Source organism: Salmo salar, chromosome ssa02 (genome assembly GCF_905237065.1).
Source record: "Salmo salar chromosome ssa02, Ssal_v3.1, whole genome shotgun sequence".
NCBI lineage: Eukaryota > Metazoa > Chordata > Actinopteri > Salmoniformes > Salmonidae > Salmo > Salmo salar.
Genome location: NC_059443.1, coordinates 14,671,783 through 14,688,444, shown reverse-complemented (window position 1 = coordinate 14,688,444; position 16,662 = coordinate 14,671,783). Strand labels below are relative to the sequence as shown.

Genomic DNA, 16,662 nt, shown 5'->3' with positions numbered 1-16,662 from the left:
TGTTCGTGCGTTCCAGACACTATCCAAAATGGTAAATCAGGGTTACGAGCATGGCGCAATTCGTGACAAAAAAATTCTAAATATTCCATTACCGTACTTCGAAGCATGTCAACCGCTGTTTAAAATCCATTTTTATGCCATTTTTCTCGTAAAAAAGCGATAATATTCCGACTGGGAATCTGCGTTTAGGTAAACAGAGGAAAGAAAACAAAGCATTCGGTCGACGCGGGCACGAGCCTGAGTCTCACAGTACTGTAACCAGCCACTACCCAAACGCGCTACTTTTTTTCAACCAGAGCCTGCAAAGCCACGATTCAGCTTTTTGCCGCCTTCTGAGAGCCCATGTGAGCCATAGGAAGTGTCACGTAACAGCAGAGATCCTTTGTAATGGATAGAGATGGCAAAGAAGGCCAAGAAATGGTCAGACAGGGTACTTTCTGTACAGAATCTTCTCAGGTTTTGACCTGCCATTTGAGTTCTGTTATACTCACAGACACCATTCAAACAGTTTTAGAAACTTTGGAGTGTTTTCTATCCAAAGCCAATAATTATATGCATATTCTAGTTACTGGGCAGGAGTAGTAACCAGATTAAATCGGGTACGTTTTTTATCCAGCCGTGTCAATACTGCCCCCTAGCCCTAACAGGATAAGTGTCTGTTTACTTTATTATTAAAGATCTCACCATGAACGCCTTACATCTAAATATTTTTCATTGCCAGAGTAATCTAATTAATTTCAATTGAAATTTGTCAATTGAATATCACCTCAATACAAAAATGATTAGGCTTGTTGATATCGCAGCCAGCCACCATTACTGTGAAGATATGCCTATTTCTCACATCAATACAGACATAAGCGCTTCTTTGTTGGAGGTAGCCCTATTCAGAAATAAGAGGTAGCCTAGGTCTCTAGTGGCACATAAAAAAAACCTCAGAACTTTGCAATCTCTGACTACCGACTTCAGTGTGTTCAAGACAACTGGGAACTCGGGGAAAAAAGCAAGCTCAGACTGGGAAAAATAGTTTTGAACGGTCATCCAACTCGGAATTCCAATTCAGAAACTCTGGCATCTTTCTCTGACCTGAAAATCCCTGATATCATGACTTGAACTAGTTTTTTCCCCCAGAATTTCCAGTTTACCGGTTTAACAGACACAATCACTGTCACCATGCAATCGTTAGGCTATACGTTTCTGTGGAGATGTCTTATGGTTAAAAGCAGGGCTCGAATTGCAAAGAGAATGACCTTCAGGTTGTCCTCCCACCATTCCTGGAACCCGTCAAGGGACTTGCCCATGGCAGTCTTGAGGGTGTGGTTGGTCTGTTCATCCAAACCTAGAGGAGGGGTAGGAAAGGGAGATCTACTGACAATGGAAGATATTGAAATGTCTGATTATGTACAATGGAAAAACAAATACTAATAGTACCTTGTTTCAGAGTTCACGACATTGGTCAGTCAAGATGACCTCAGGAGAACCGTAGGTGTTGAAGATGTCCATCATCACCTTGGAGGTGGCCTCGCCAGTCTTGTCCTTGATGGGTATCATACAAAGAAAATACATTTTTGGTTCCAAGCACCCTTTTTAAATGGGTTACAGAAGGGAATTTAGAGTTAAGCATGGTCTCCTCCTTAACAGACCTGAATGGGTATTGCCTCCCCCCACTTGGTAAAATAATCGGTCGCCGTCAGACACCAGCTGTTGCCATTCCTGTATTTCGTTAAGGGTCCGATGAAGTCAACCCCTAACATATAAAGTCTTAGAGAGAAGATTACTTCATTCTTACCCGTATCTGTCGTTCAGTATGCAGATTTTCATATTTGTAAGGGTATGATACACAATCTATAATATTGAACTCTGCTTTGGTCAAATAAAGCAACCATTACAAAGCAACTTATCAGGGCAAAATTTGTACTGTGACACTTACCGATCATGTGCCATGGTAAAACAACTGATGGGCTTCAACTCTTATGCCAGGCTTCACCCTCTCAAACTTCTGTCAGGCTAGACCTTTAAGCACAAGGTGACAAATTGAAACATTGTGTTCTCTCTGATATGACATTCATTGAAATCATAATAATTTCAGATATAATTGAATGTGATCGATAAACAAAAGGTTGTTTTACTTGCCCAGCTGTCCACATCCTTGACAATCCCATGCCAAAAGAAGCGTATGTTGATTTTGGCAATCAGGCGCTTCACTCTGAAATGGCCAACATGCATCTCGGTCAGCATGGCCTCCTTCTCCTCAGTGAAAATCACCCTCCTGTGTGGCTGGCCATCCTTCCCCCATAGGTACATGTGATTGCCTAACAAGTTTGAAGACAAGAGTTGTTGAAATACTCAAGTCCAAGTAATTTTGCACGACTGTCTTTCTTTGTTTCTCTCTCCCCCATCTCTCTCTGTCTTTCACTCTCTTCCCACCTCTCTCTTTCACTCACTTTCATCCTTTCTTTATCCCTCTCTCCCCATCTCTGTCTGTGTGTCTGTCTAGCAAAGACACCTAGTTAAGGGCAGTTGGAATGACCATAATTGGTAAGACCTATCCATTTGATTGATCAGGGTTAACTTATAGCTAGATAGCTCAATATGACAGATATAGAACTAGCAACTTCTAGATGACCAACTACCTAGATGGAAAATGGTTGTTGAAAAATGGTTGTTCATAGCTAAATCCTTCCAGTTATGTAATAGAAGTTAACCGCTTTACGTTACCCTGAATAGTGAATTTCTGCCCCCTACGAATGTTGCGCCTCTTGTCGAGATCAGTGGTGCCTTCATAGTACTTCACCTGGTTGGAAAGATCAAATAACATCTCCTTGAGGGATTCCATTGAAGTGCAAGCTACATATAAACAGAAAGCTACAAAAACTGTTAGCTAGCTAGTTAATGTTAGCTAAACAAAACTGTCTGGCTAGCTAGCTAGCTGACTAGTGAGACTGATGTAAGTAAATAAGTAACGTTACAGCAATTTCAATCCAAAAGCAGCTTAATTTTTTTTCTCCTATTTAACAATATTTTGTTATATAAAGCCAAATATATGGTAAAGAAAACATTTATGTCAGACTACATATGGAGTCTTCTTCTTTGATACTATGGTGGTTTGCAAACAAATGTCACAGGCGCATGCCGCCATCCACTGCCCTGGCTGTATATCAGCCCAAATACTTAACAAAATACAAGTAAACAAAAACAAAACCCAACATAATCCTTTATTCAGATTCAACTGCCAACACCCATCCCTACAGGCTCTGGGGCCTGAGAAAGAAAAGCATCTTCAGCCAGTATTCTTTGCAATGTTTCGGCAGTGAAGTCCTTGAAACCCAAAGACCTTTTTTCTTTTGCAGGGGAACAGTATTTGGCATGACAGGCCCTTTAATTTTTCATTTGTTTTCCATAAATGACTACTGTAGTGGAAGGATGAGATGGTGATAATACTCCTGACTGGCTGGCGTTCCCGTGGAAGTCCTGGGGTCACTGATGCCAGGAGAGGTGTGAAGACCGATGAAAACGTGAATGAACTAAATTAATGTTACTATGTGAATTAAATTGTCATGTTTGAATTTTCAAGAGTTCACAAAGAGCTACACGTGTGTATATATTTGATTGTACTGTAAGTGCTATGGGATATATTGTTACAGGGAGTGTTATTTTGTTCGTCGGGCAGCGGATAGTTCAAAGAGGGAGCGACACAAGGATGCACTCCTATCATTTACATTGAGTTGATTAGATTTGAATCTGGCTGTTTTCCTGTCTTTTGTTTTAAGCAGTCAAAAGTGCAAAGAAATGTGAATTCAGGTTGGGTATCCGTTTCTGCTTGAATTTGGTTAAAAGGACAGTGAATTTGTTCATACTTTGAGAACTTGCTACCAAGCTCCTGTGTGTATCAGACACACATTGTGTTTTCTCTTAGAGCCTATTCTGAACTGAAGACACGTGTTACCACGTTGTTTTAGCCTATTGGTGGTAGTCATATACTTTGTGTTATTATGTAATGTATAATGTATTTCATGTACACTGTAATTTTTTTGTCAATTATTTCATGCTATTAGTTAAATAGAGTAACTTCATTCCTCGTTTAGAGTGTAATTATTTCATTGACTAAATGCTTCTAATTTAGAAGGTCTATTGGTAGTTGTTATTTACACTATACACATACTATAGCATATTATTGGATACCACCTTGACATCTCTGATCTGCCTGCCTCAATTCATTAATGCTAGAACATTGGTTGCCAAGATTAGTTTTTTGTATCTAGTCTCTTAATAATTGCATAATGGTGCAAATTAGGCATGTTCATTATAGTCATACTGAGTAGGTGATGCATTCATTCGCTATCTTGCTAGATCCTCCAGAGACGCACAGGGCCTGTTGCATTTATTTTTACAAAAAACAGAACCTACACTCAAAAAGGTGATATCTACAACCTAAAAGGATTCTTCCACTGTCCCCATAGGATAACCCTTTTTGGTTCCAGGTAGAAACCCGTCTGTGCCTAGGTATAACCCTTTTGGGCTCCATTCCGCAGCAGGTTCTACATGGAACCAAAAATACTTCTACCTATAACCAAAAAGGGTTCTCTTTTGGTGACTGCAAAAGATCCCTGTTGGAACCCCTTTCTAAAGGAGTGTACTTAATAAGTTTACACAATTTAATTCTGTACTCAAACATCTGCCTGGTATTCAAGATAACACGCAGCTTAGCACCACCACCTTTGAAGGTTTTCGGCAACCTCTGCTCAGACTTAAATAGCAGTGTTCCAAGAACCTCCACCAGGGGTGACTGTAGTATCCTCAAATTGACAAAAAGGAGACAAGAGGCACCCCACACTCACTTTAGATCCCAAGGGGTCTTTATTTTCATACTGTATGCTCTCACTCTCATCACTATCTCCTTTGCCATCTTCTCATGTCTTTTCTTGGAATTGTTCTTGCCATAAAATACACAACTAAGTGGCTCAAACACATTAACAAACACACTGTTGGGGATAGGGGGCAGTATTTGCACGGCCGGATAAAAAACGTAACCGATTTAATCTGGTTATTACTACTGCCCAGAAACTAGAATATGCATATAATTATTGGCTTTGGATAGAAAACACCCTAAAGTTTCTAAAACTGTTTGAATGGTGTCTGTGAGTATAACAGAACTCATATGGCAGGCAAAAACCTGAGAAGATTCCTTACAGGAAGTGCCATCTCTGACCATTTATTGGGCTTCTACACTCTCTTTATTGAAAACTGAGTATCTCTGCTATAACGTGACACTTCCGACGGCTCCCATAGGCTCTCAGAAGGCGGCAAAAAGCTGAATGATGTCTTTGCAGGCCCTGGCTGAAAAACATTAGCGCATTTGGATGGTGGTCGATCAGAGGACAATGAGACTGAGGCGCGTGCACGAGGCGACACCATGTTTTTATTTTCTCTATCTTTGAACGTAAACAGGGTTTCCCGGTCGGAATATTATCGCTTTTTTACGAGAAAAATAGCATAAAAAATGATTTTAAACAGCGGTTGACATGCTTCGAAGTACGGTAATGGAATATTTAGAATTTTTTTGTCACGAAACGCGTCGGGCGCGTCACCCTTCGGATAGTGTCTTGAACGCACGAACAAAACAGAGGATATTTGAACATAACTATGGATTATTTTGAACCAAACCAACATTTGTTATTGAAGTAGAAGTCCTGGGAGTGCATTCTGACGAAGAACAGCAAAGGTAATCCAATTTTTCTTATAGTAAATCTGACTTTGGTGAGGGCTAAATGTCTAAATAGCTAGCCCGTGATGGCTGGGCTATCTACTCAGAATATTGCAAAATGTGCTTTCACCGAAAAGCTATTTTAAAATTGGACATAGCGATTGCATAAAGGAGTTCGGTATCTATAATTCTTAAAATAATTGTTATGTTTTTTGTGAACGTTTATCGTGAGTAATTTAGTAAATTCACCGGAAATTCACCACTAGTATGCTAGTTCTGAACGTCACATGCTAATGAAAAAAAGCTGGTTTTTGATATAAATATGAACTTGATTGAACAAAACATGCATGTATTGTATAACATAATGTCCTAGGATTGTCATCTGATGAAGATCATCAAAGGTTAGTGCTGCATTCAGCTGTGGTTTGGGTTTATGTGACATTATATGCTAGCTTGAAAAATGGGTGTCTGATTATTTCTGGCTGGGTACTCTGCTGACATAATCTAATGTTTTGCTTTCGTTGTAAAGCCTTTTTGAAAAATCGGACAGTGTGGTTAGATTAACGAGAGTCGTCTTTAAAATGGTGTAAAATAGTCATATGTTTGAGAAATTGAAGTAATAGCATTTCTAAGGTATTTGAATAACGCGCCACGGGATTCCACTGGCTGTTGAGTAGGTGGGACGATTTCGTCCCACCTACCCTAGAGAGGTTTTAACAAGGCACACCTGTTAATTGAATTGCATTCCAGGTGACTACCTTCTGAAGCTGGTTGGGAAAATGCCAAGAGTGTGCAAAGCTTTCATCAAAGCAAAGGGTGGCTACTTTGATGAATCTCAAATATAAAATATATTTTGATTTGTTTAACACTTTTTTTGGTTACTACATGATTCAATGTGTGTTATTTCATAGTTTTGATGTCTTCACTATTATTCTACAATGTAGAAAATAGTAAAATAAAGAAAAACCCTTGAATTAGTAGGTCTGTCCAAACTTTTGACTGGTACTGTATGTACAGTCCTTTCCAGTGTGTCGGCAAATTAGTTGAACAGGAGAAGAGGATGTGGTTGCTTGTGGAGAGAGAACAGTGTGGGTGGTGGGTAAAACAGCTGCAGTGACGCTGATTGAAGTAGCGTACCCACCCACATTTACAATTTCATTGATCAATTTCATAAATAATACTAGTATATACAGTTACATTATTGTAGAATAGGCTACTCCTGTATCCAGACTATATTAGGATACCGTTATGATTTCATTGGTGTTGTCAGGCATGATTTTAGGTCTTTGATCGAAGTTGTATGTTGTACCTCGTTTTCCTTTTTCAGTGAAAAGTACTTATGCATCCCCCATTCAATTCAGTTCGAGTGTGAATGTGTAGGCCTAGTGTCAGTGGAAAAATAAACCCATAGCTCCAGCACAGAATGGCATGTAGGAGTAGTTTATTACAATGTAAAATATGTATATATCCTATAATACAATGGCATGTAGGGGTAGTGTATTACAATGTGAAATACTATATATCGCAGATATTATTAAGGCGTTGGTATCATGTAATGTCAGTCAGACGTTCAATGGTAGGAAACAGCCACACGGTGGTACAGTTGCCTTAGTTTAATTCTGGCACTTATCACCCCCCATACTCCTCTGTTAACGACAGGGGTGTAGACAAGCCGTTCATTTGCGGAAGTGTGGGTCCAGGTTTTAAACAAGAACGCAACAACAAAGGGCATCATTGGAAAGTCGTGGAAATACGATATCTATCGCAAAGCCATACCTATTCAGTTGGTTGCTCCAAACTTGACGCGTGAGTCCATCGTTTATACTTTTTTTGTTGCTTAGGCTATAGCCTTTATTAGTTTTTCCTTTCAATTTGATTTCATCTTTGTTAGCTGTATGTTCTCACTTATGTGAGTGTTTGATATGAGTGCGGAGGCGATGAATTTTCGACTACATAGAGTCAGTATCAGTCGATACTTGTAAAATGCCCAGTGACAGGCTACCCTAAATTTAACACCAAGTTATTTCTTCCATCGTGTCTTTTGAAGTTAACAAAATGCCACGCTTTCGCTTTCGCTCTGTAGTTTGCCGCTGGTCTGATACTGTTAATACATGATAGGCCTACACTAACATGAAGTACATAGTTGCAGTCTTATTGAAGTTGTACTTTTTTCTTCAAATCTATTCATTTCAGTCACCATGGCTGCTGCGGAACCCGTCTACAGTCCAACAACAGTTTCAGAGACCATATCCAAAAAGTGGTTAATTGTACCAACAGATAATTTGGATAAAGTCAGATGTTTGATAAAGGTGGTTGAAGTGGTAAGTAATATTCTTATCATAGTTATTGTTATGATACTGTTATTGTTAATGTTCCACTGTGCTGGGCAAGTCTTAATCCAAGCATAACATGAAAGTACACTAAACAAAAAAATGTATGCAACATGTAAAGTGTTGGTCCCATGTTTCATGAGCTGAAATAAAATATCCCAGGCATTTTCCTTATGCACAAAAAGCTTATTTCTCTAACATTTTTGGCACAAATTTGTTTACATCCCTGTTAGTGAGCATTTCTCCTTTTCCAAGATAATCGATCCAACTGACAGGTGTGGCATATCAAGAAGCTGGTTAAATGGCATGGTCATTACACAGGTGCACCTTGTGCTGGGGTCAATAAAAGGCCACTCTAAAATGTGCAGTTTTGTAACACAACACAATTGCACAGATGTCTCAAGTTCTGAGGGAGTGTGCAATTGGCATGCTGACTGACTCTGGTGGACATTCCTGACTGCAGGAATGTCCACCAGAGCTGTTGCTAGAGAATTGAATGTTCAACATGGTTTTAGAGAATTTGGCAGTACGTCCAACCGGCCTCACAACCACAGACCATGTATATGGCGTTGTCTGGGCGAGCGTTTTGCTAATGTCAACGATGTGAACAGAGTAACAACTAGAGGTCGACCGATTATGATTTTTCGACGCCGATACCGATTATTGGAGGACCAAAACGGGGCCGATACCGATTAATCGTCCGATTAAAAAAATAAATAATAATAAAATAAAAAATACAACTTTTTATTATTATTTGTTTTATTTTATTTATTTTTTACATGTATTTATTTGTAATAATGACAATTACAACAATATTGAATGAACACTTATTTTAACTTAATATAATACATCAATAAAATCAATTTAGCCTCAAATAAATAATGAAACATGTTCAATTTGATTTAAATAATGCAAAAACTAAGTGTTGGAGAAGAAAGTAAAAGTGCAATATGTGCCATGTAAAAAAGCTAACGTTTAAGTTCCTTGCTCAAAACATGAGAACATATGAAAGCTGGTGGTTCCTTTTAACATGAGTCTTCAATATTCTCAGGTAAGATGTTTTAGGTTGTAGTTATTATAGCAATTATAGGACTATTTCTCTCTATACCATTTGTATTTCATATACCTTTGACTATTGGATGTTCTTACAGGCACTTTAGTATTGCCAGTGTAACAGTATAGCTTCCGTCCCTCTCCTCGCTCCTACCTGGGTTCGAACCAGGAACACATCGACAACAGGCACCCTTGAAGCAGCGTTACCCATGTAGAGGAAGGGAAAAAACTACTCCAAGTCTCAGGCTTGAAGTCATAAACAGCGCAATGCATTGCGAAGGGCTGCTGGCAAAATGCACGAAAGTGCTATTTTGAATGAATGCTTATGAGCCTGCTGCTGCCTACCATCGCTCAGTCAGACTGCTCTATCAAATCATAACATAATAATACACAGAAACACGAGCCTTAGGTCATTAATATGGTCAAATCCGGAAACTATCATCTCGAAAACAAAACGTTATTCCTGTTACATTGCACAACCTTCAGTGTTATGTCATAATTACGTAAAATTTGGACAAATTACCCAAAGTGTTGCATATACCCTGACTGCGTACAATGAACGCAAAATGACACAATTTCACCTGGTTAATATTGCCTGCTAACCTGCATTTAAAAATATATACTTCTGTGTATTGATTTTAAGAAAGGCATTGATGTTTATGGTTAGGTACAGTCGTGCAACGATTGTGCTTTTTTCGCAAATGCGCTTTTGTTAAATCATCCCCCGTTTGGTGAAGTTGGCTGTCTTTGTTAGGAAGAAATAGTCTTCACAGTTCGCAACGAGCCAGGCGGCCCAAACTGCTGCATATACCCTGACTCTGTTTGCAAGAGAAGTGACACATTTTCCCTAGTTAAAATAAATTCATGTTAGCAGCCAATATTAACTAAATATGCAGGTTTAAAAATATATACTTGTGTATTGATTTTAAGAAAGGCATTGATGTTTATGTTTGGAGCAACATGTACCTAAGCGATTATATGCAACGCAGGACAGGCTAGATAAACTAGTAATATCATCAACCATGTGTAGTTAACTAGTGATTATGATTGATTGATTGTTTTTTTTATAAGTTAAGTTTAATGCTAGCTAGCAACTTACCTTAGCTTCTTACTGCATTCGCGTAACAGGCAGGCTCCTCGTGGAGTTGCAATATTGAATCCCTGAGCTGACAAGGTAAAAATCTGTCTTTCTGCCCCTGAACAAGGCAGTTAACCCACTGTTCCTAGGCCGTCATTGAAAATGAGAATGTGTTTTTAACTGACTTGCCTAGTTAAATAAAGGTCTAAAAAAAACAACAAAAAACCGCCAAATCGGCGTCCAAAAATACAGATTTCCGATTGTTATGAAAACTTGAAATCGGCCTTAATTAATCGCCCATTCCGATTAATCGGTCGACCTCTAGTCACAACGTGGTGGGGGTGGGGGTTATGGTATGGGCAGGCATAAGCTGCGGACCATGAACAATGTGAATGCACAGAGACACCGTGACGAGATCCTGAGGCCCATTGTCGTGCCATTCATCCGTCGCCATCACCTCATGTTTTAGTATGATAACGCACGGCCCCATGTCGCAAGGATCTGTACATAATTCCTGCAAGCTGAAAATGTCCGTTATTCCATCGCCAGATGTCACCCATTGAGCACGTTTGGGATGCTCTGGATCGACATGTACGACACCGTGTTCATGTTACCGCCAATATCCAGCAACTTCGCACAGCTATTGAAGAGCAGTGGGACAATATTCCGCCGGCCACAATCAACAGCCTGGCCAACTCGATTTGAAGGAGATGTCACACTGCATGAGGCAAATGGTGGTCACACCAGATACAGACTGGTTTTCTGATCCACACCCCTACCTTTAAAAGTATCTGTGACCAACAGCTGCATATCTGTATTCCCAGTCAAGTGAAATCCATAGATTAGACCCTAATGCATTTATTTCAATTGACTGATTCCCTTGTATGAACTGTAACTCAGTAACATCTTTGAAATGGTTGCATGTTGCTTTTTATATTTTTGCTCAGTGTATTTCAGAGGGGAGACCAGAAGGTTGTCTTCCTATCTGTTCTGATGGCACCAAGTAGTAAAACAGGGTTAGATCAACTCTGGTGACAATATGACTTTTATCTAGTGGTGTCATCACATGTTTACTTTGTGCTCCAGATATAAGACCAGATGAACAAGTTTGTATGTAAAATGTCTAAGTATAAACACCTGTGTGGATAGTCTGCGTGTAATAAATAGAATATGCAGATTTTCAAACGCTACCATTTCATTGTTTTGTATGTAACTGGATCCGGCTCCCAGAAACTGTGGGCTGTTTATCCCACAATTAACAGGCAAGTTTATAAATCATAACCTTTGTAGCTTTCTTAGGGTGTGACCATTGTCAGCTGTTTTTCTTGACTATTCCTTGAAATGTGAAAGTCAGACCAATCTACAGAACAGTTGCAACAGTGATGATGCACCCATCAGACCACTCCCAGTCCTCCCACATCCCCTTCATGATGGCCTGGGGTATTTGTCAGCAGAGAGATGAACCTCAGGAACCTTTAACTGATCGTCAGGCCTAAGACGGCAAAGTGGTTTTTCAGATTTCAGAGTCCAAATCTGTCACTATGGAGCTGCTGAAATCAGATCCTGTATCTTTAGCTCTATATAGCCTGTCTAGAACAGCACTCCAATTGGACATATCACCTAGCTCACATATTAAAGAGGAGACTGGGTCGGAAACCATTTTAGACGATTTAAATGCCTCCCCGTTTGCCTATATGAAAGAGCAGCCGTGCTTAAGTCAGCGTGTGTGTGGCGCGCATATGTTCTGGCTGGGGGTGTCTTTAAAAGCAATTCTGTTGAATTGGATGAGGATACTACAGCAGACTGCTGTTGACTCATGTTTGACCCCTTTCTGTGTCCCGCTGGTCATCACAAGTGGCAGAGCTGTGAAATGTCTACATTTGAACTGGATATCATCAATGGCTTACTCTTATTTCTAGACCCCAATGTCAAGGCTTCAACTATTTCACTGCCTTCCTAACTGCAGTGAAATGTCATCTTCAATTGAATTCAAATCACATGCTTTATGGCTGCTATCTTGTATTTCTCCCCAGTTAACAAGATCTTGAAACAAACTCTTTCCGGGCAGAGGGAGGGCTTATTTGGGTGAGGGCACCTCTTGTAGTTTTAGGTTGGCCTGTGAGTAAGCAGGTTAGAGGTGGAGGTTTACTAGTTGCCATAGTTTGTGATTGAGCTCTTAGTCCAGGCAATTTTTTGGGTGTTTTGCATCTCCTTCTGAAGCAGTCAGAGTTGATTCAGAGTTTGTCTCTTGTGGAAGCGCAGTCTGGAGACAGACAGTGATGACACAGCTCTGTCTTCCTCAGATCACTGGGTCCTTAGTCAAGCTAATCAGAGTCTGGTGTTAGCAATACCATCTAGCGATGCACTGCAAATGAAATTAGCAGCCAGATGCAAAATGTCATTACCAGGGTTATTTTAAGCCTTGCTGTTTGACCTTCTTACTGTGTGTGTGTGAGGAAACAATGGATTCCTCCAAATTTGATCAACATTTCAAGAATGCGTGGCAAGCTCATTGCACATAAATATCTGTGGATTTAAATGTAATTTAAAGCATTTCCTGCTTAAAGCCACAAGGAACCCTGGATTCTAATGCTTTTTAACTCTGCTCTTTCTCTTGCAACACAACACTTTGCTAGAGTTGTGTGTTCATAGAAGATTGTGGAGAACACACACGCACACACAGTCTTGCACAGCTAACCTTGTGGGAACACACAATTCAGTGCTATTCAAAATCCCATTTTCCCTAACCCGTACTCATACCCTAACCTTATCCCAAAAACCTAACCCGTGCTCATACCCTAACCTTATCCCAAAAACCTAACCCGTACTCATACCCTAACCTTATCCCAAAAACCTAACCCGTACTCATACCCTAACCTTATCCCAAAAACCTAACCCGTACTCATACCCTAACCTTATCCCAAAAACCTAACCCGTACTCATACCCTAACCTTATCCCAAAAACCTAACCCGTACTCATACCCTAACCTTATCCCAAAAACCTAACCCGTACTCATACCCTAACCTTATCCCAAAAACCTAACCCGTACTCATACCCTAACCTTATCCCAAAAACCTAACCCGTACTCATACCCTAACCTTATCCCAAAAACCTAACCCGTACTCATACCCTAACCTTATCCCAAAAACCTAACCCGTACTCATACCCTAACCTTATCCCAAAAACCTAACCCGTACTCATACCCTAACCTTATCCCAAAAACCTAACCACTATTTCGAACCTTAACCCTAAACCCCCTAGAAATAGCATTTGACCTTGTGGGGACAAACAAAATGTCCCCAGTTGGTCAAAATGGTTGTTTATTTACTCTTCTTGTGGGTACTTAAAAAAAAAAAAAAATTTGGTTTAATCTTTATTTAACTGGTCCCCACAAGAATAGTTAAACACACACAACAGACCGTAAAGAAAGTGTTAAAGGTGCTGCAGAAGATGTCTTGAGTAGGAGGCCCAGTCTTTATTACAGTGTTGCCGTCAGACTGTCTGTCTGGTCATGTAATGAAGCTGCAGATATAGAGCTGTGGCTTCAGTAACACCAGGGCTGGGGAGACAGACCATGGTGCATTTTACCTTGTAATATGGAACAAAGGCCTACATACTGTACAGTTTAAGCTACTGTTTTTATAGATACACATATGGCACATTATGCTCAGCACTGTATTACAGAGAACATGTTTGCTGTCTATCGTTTAGTTTTAGGTACCCATTTAGCACTGTCTAGCTGAATAGTGTGAGGACAGATCCTCAGCGCAGTATGCCATCTGGCGTGGGGACAGATCCTCAGCGCAGTATGCTATCTGGCGTGGGGACAGATCCTCAGCGCAGTATGCTATCTGGCGTGGGGACAGATCCTCAGCGCAGTATGCTATCTGGCGGGGGGACAGATCCTCAGCGCAGTATGCCATCTGGCGTGGGGACAGATCCTCAGCGCAGTATGCCATCTGGCGTGGGGACAGATCCTCAGCGCAGTATGCCATCTGGCGTGGGGACAGATCCTCAGCGCAGTATGCCATCTGGCGTGGGGACAGATCCTCAGCGCAGTATGCTATCTGGCGGGGGGACAGATCCTCAGCGCAGTATGCCATCTGGCGTGGGGACAGATCCTCAGCGCAGTATGCCATCTGGCGTGGGGACAGATCCTCAGCGCAGTATGCTATCTGGCGGGGGGACAGATCCTCAGCGCAGTATGCCATCTGGCGTGGGGACAGATCCTCAGCGCAGTATGCTATCTGGCGTGGGGACAGATCCTCAGCGCAGTATGCTATCTGGCGTGGGGACAGATCCTCAGCGCAGTATGCCATCTGGCGTGGGGACAGATCCTCAGCGCAGTATGCCATCTGGCGTGGGGACAGATCCTCAGCGCAGTATGCCATCTGGCGGGGGGACAGATCCTCAGCGCAGTATGCTATCTGGCCTGTTCCTTCCAAACAATCGATAAGGAAACAAAAACAAAGTCAGGAACCGTGTGAGTCAGTTAAAGTGTGGTTTTGCTGGCCTTGTGGCCTTTCTTAGGAATCTTTATTAATAGTGACTATTGAGAAATCAAAATGGGGTCTGTGGCTGTTGTAAAGGGGTGGATCCTTTAGCTGGTCACCGTTATAATGGCAACATGAAAAAGCTATTTTGTGTGGTGCGATTATGAATAGAGCCAGTATGTGGTGCTTCCATCACGCTGTGATGAGCTTTAAGAGTACTGTGATGGTCACACCAGAAGAATCCTCTCATTGTGAAGATTACATTAGAGTTGTCCCTTCCTCCAAGCCCAACTCTGAACTTCGCATGAACTATTTAGACATTTTCATATACCCTCATTTACATAGGGCTATGATAGTCACTCAATTCTTGAGTCAACTCTACTGATGTCAGAAGACGTAATACTGAGTTCATCAGTACTCAAGCCATACATAAGCATGTTCGACGACACTAAATTACCTCTAACCTGTTCTATATCTGAGACAGAAAACACAACTTCCCATTTAGCTCTGGTAGTACTACAGTGCCATCTGTTGTTGAGACTGGGGTAGTACATGATCAGTTAGTTTTGACTTGTGTGTCCTCAGCTCCTGTCGTTTGTGGCCTTCATTCTTGAAGAGGTAGTGACGAAATGTATGAGCTGCTCTTCGCTGTACTTCTTTGAGTTTGTCAGCTGCACAGCCTTCCTCTTCACAACTCTCCTCCTCATCCTCCTCGCTACCACCCTGCACAAGAGAGTGGGCATCAGCTGCTGGCCCTCCCTGGTGAGTACTCAGTGTGTATGAATGTACACATTTTGTGCACATATGTTGATAAATGAGGCCCACTGACCTGCCTAACGTGTATGTTTATCATTCATAAGACTGTGTGTGTGTGTGAGGATACTTGTATTCCCATTTAAATGTATGGTGGTGTATAACCATGCTGACTTGTCTCTTGCAGGACTTTGTGTACACAGCTTTGATGGCTGCATTCTTCCTCATCGCCTCCATTGTGTTTGCCTCAGATAATGGTGGAACTGACCTGGAGAATGCTGCTGTGGTAAATGAACATCTTTACTCAGACTGTCCTCATACCTCAGGATCCTGGTTACTGTTTTTTCAAATGAAGACAAAATGTCAGCCCAAACCAAGCTGGGTTTAGATTGAAAGGAGAACTATTTTGTCAAACTGTTTAGTGTCGTTTCTTTCTGTTTGTCACAAGATGTTTTACTAATGTTAATACTTAGTAATAACTTATTACTATTTATCTTCAGGCATTTGGCTTCCTGGCCACTGTGGCATTCCTGGTGGATGCTGGCTGGTTTGTGAAGACCAGGGGTTTTCCTTTTAAAAAGACCAACCAGCAAGCAGCAAGCAACGGCGGGGCCCCCGTGGCAGAGGCTGAGAAACTCAACAGGGAACAGAACGAAGCAGACTAGGCCCAAGGATACCTAAACGAGTAACACTGGTATCTCTTTGTCCCACATTTACACACGCAAACAAGCAACACAATAAGACTATCAGAGGGCCACCTTATATCTGCTTAAAGGAAGGAAAGAAATCTCCAGTAGTTTTAACATCTTATTCAGAGCTTTTATTCTCAGCAGTGGGACCATTTTTGTAGGAGCCATGGCCTGTGCTGTATACATTCTGTTTCCTTGGACCATGGACCTGCTTGGAATGGGACCACTCATTGATAAAAATAAACCAACGCTCTCCAACCCTGTTCCTGGAGATCTATCCTCCTGTAGGTTATCACTCTAACCCTGTTCCTGGAGATCTATCCTCCTGTAGGTTATCACTCCAACCCTGTTCCTGGAGATCTATCCTCCTGTAGGTTATCACTCCAACCCTGTTCCTGGAGATCTATCCTCCTGTAGGTTATCACTCCAACTCTGTTCCTGGAGATCTATCCTCCTGTAGGCTTTCACTCCAACCCCAGTTGTAACTAACCTGATTCAGCTTATAACCATGTAATTATTAGAATCAGGTGTGATAGATTAGGGTTGGAGTTATAACCTACAGGA

General features: G+C 41.2%; 1 protein-coding gene and 1 long non-coding RNA gene across 2 annotated transcripts; one reads left to right on the top strand and one right to left on the bottom strand.

The window, feature by feature from the left end:
• Positions 1-560: 560 nt before the first annotated feature.
• LOC106586376 (uncharacterized) lies at positions 561-2,900 on the bottom strand. The gene is made up of 5 exons (XR_001324178.2): positions 2,716-2,900; positions 1,928-2,309; positions 1,641-1,758; positions 1,429-1,533; positions 561-1,336 (listed from the first exon to the last, which is right to left on the bottom strand). It is a non-coding gene; the product is annotated as an uncharacterized lncRNA (long non-coding RNA).
• A 4,420-nt stretch (positions 2,901-7,320) lies between these two features.
• Positions 7,321-16,332, top strand: LOC106586319 (CKLF-like MARVEL transmembrane domain-containing protein 6). Its single transcript, XM_014173492.2, has 5 exons — positions 7,321-7,507; positions 7,895-8,022; positions 15,242-15,418; positions 15,597-15,695; positions 15,910-16,332. Exons 2-5 carry the CDS (start codon positions 7,900-7,902, stop codon positions 16,072-16,074), a joined length of 564 nt encoding a protein of 187 aa, XP_014028967.1. The 5' UTR covers positions 7,321-7,507; positions 7,895-7,899; the 3' UTR covers positions 16,075-16,332.
• The last annotated feature ends 330 nt before the right edge of the window (positions 16,333-16,662 follow it).

Bases quoted from the DNA above. Each gene is read 5' to 3' on its own strand.
- LOC106586319 (XM_014173492.2), top strand. From the start codon at position 7,900: ATGGCTGCTGCGGAACCCGTCTACAGTCCAACAACAGTTTCAGAGACC. The intron at 8,023-15,241 runs GTAAGTAATATT...GTGTGTCCTCAG, and splicing joins TGATAAAGGTGGTTGAAGTG to CTCCTGTCGTTTGTGGCCTT. The intron at 15,419-15,596 runs GTGAGTACTCAG...TGTCTCTTGCAG, and splicing joins TCAGCTGCTGGCCCTCCCTG to GACTTTGTGTACACAGCTTT.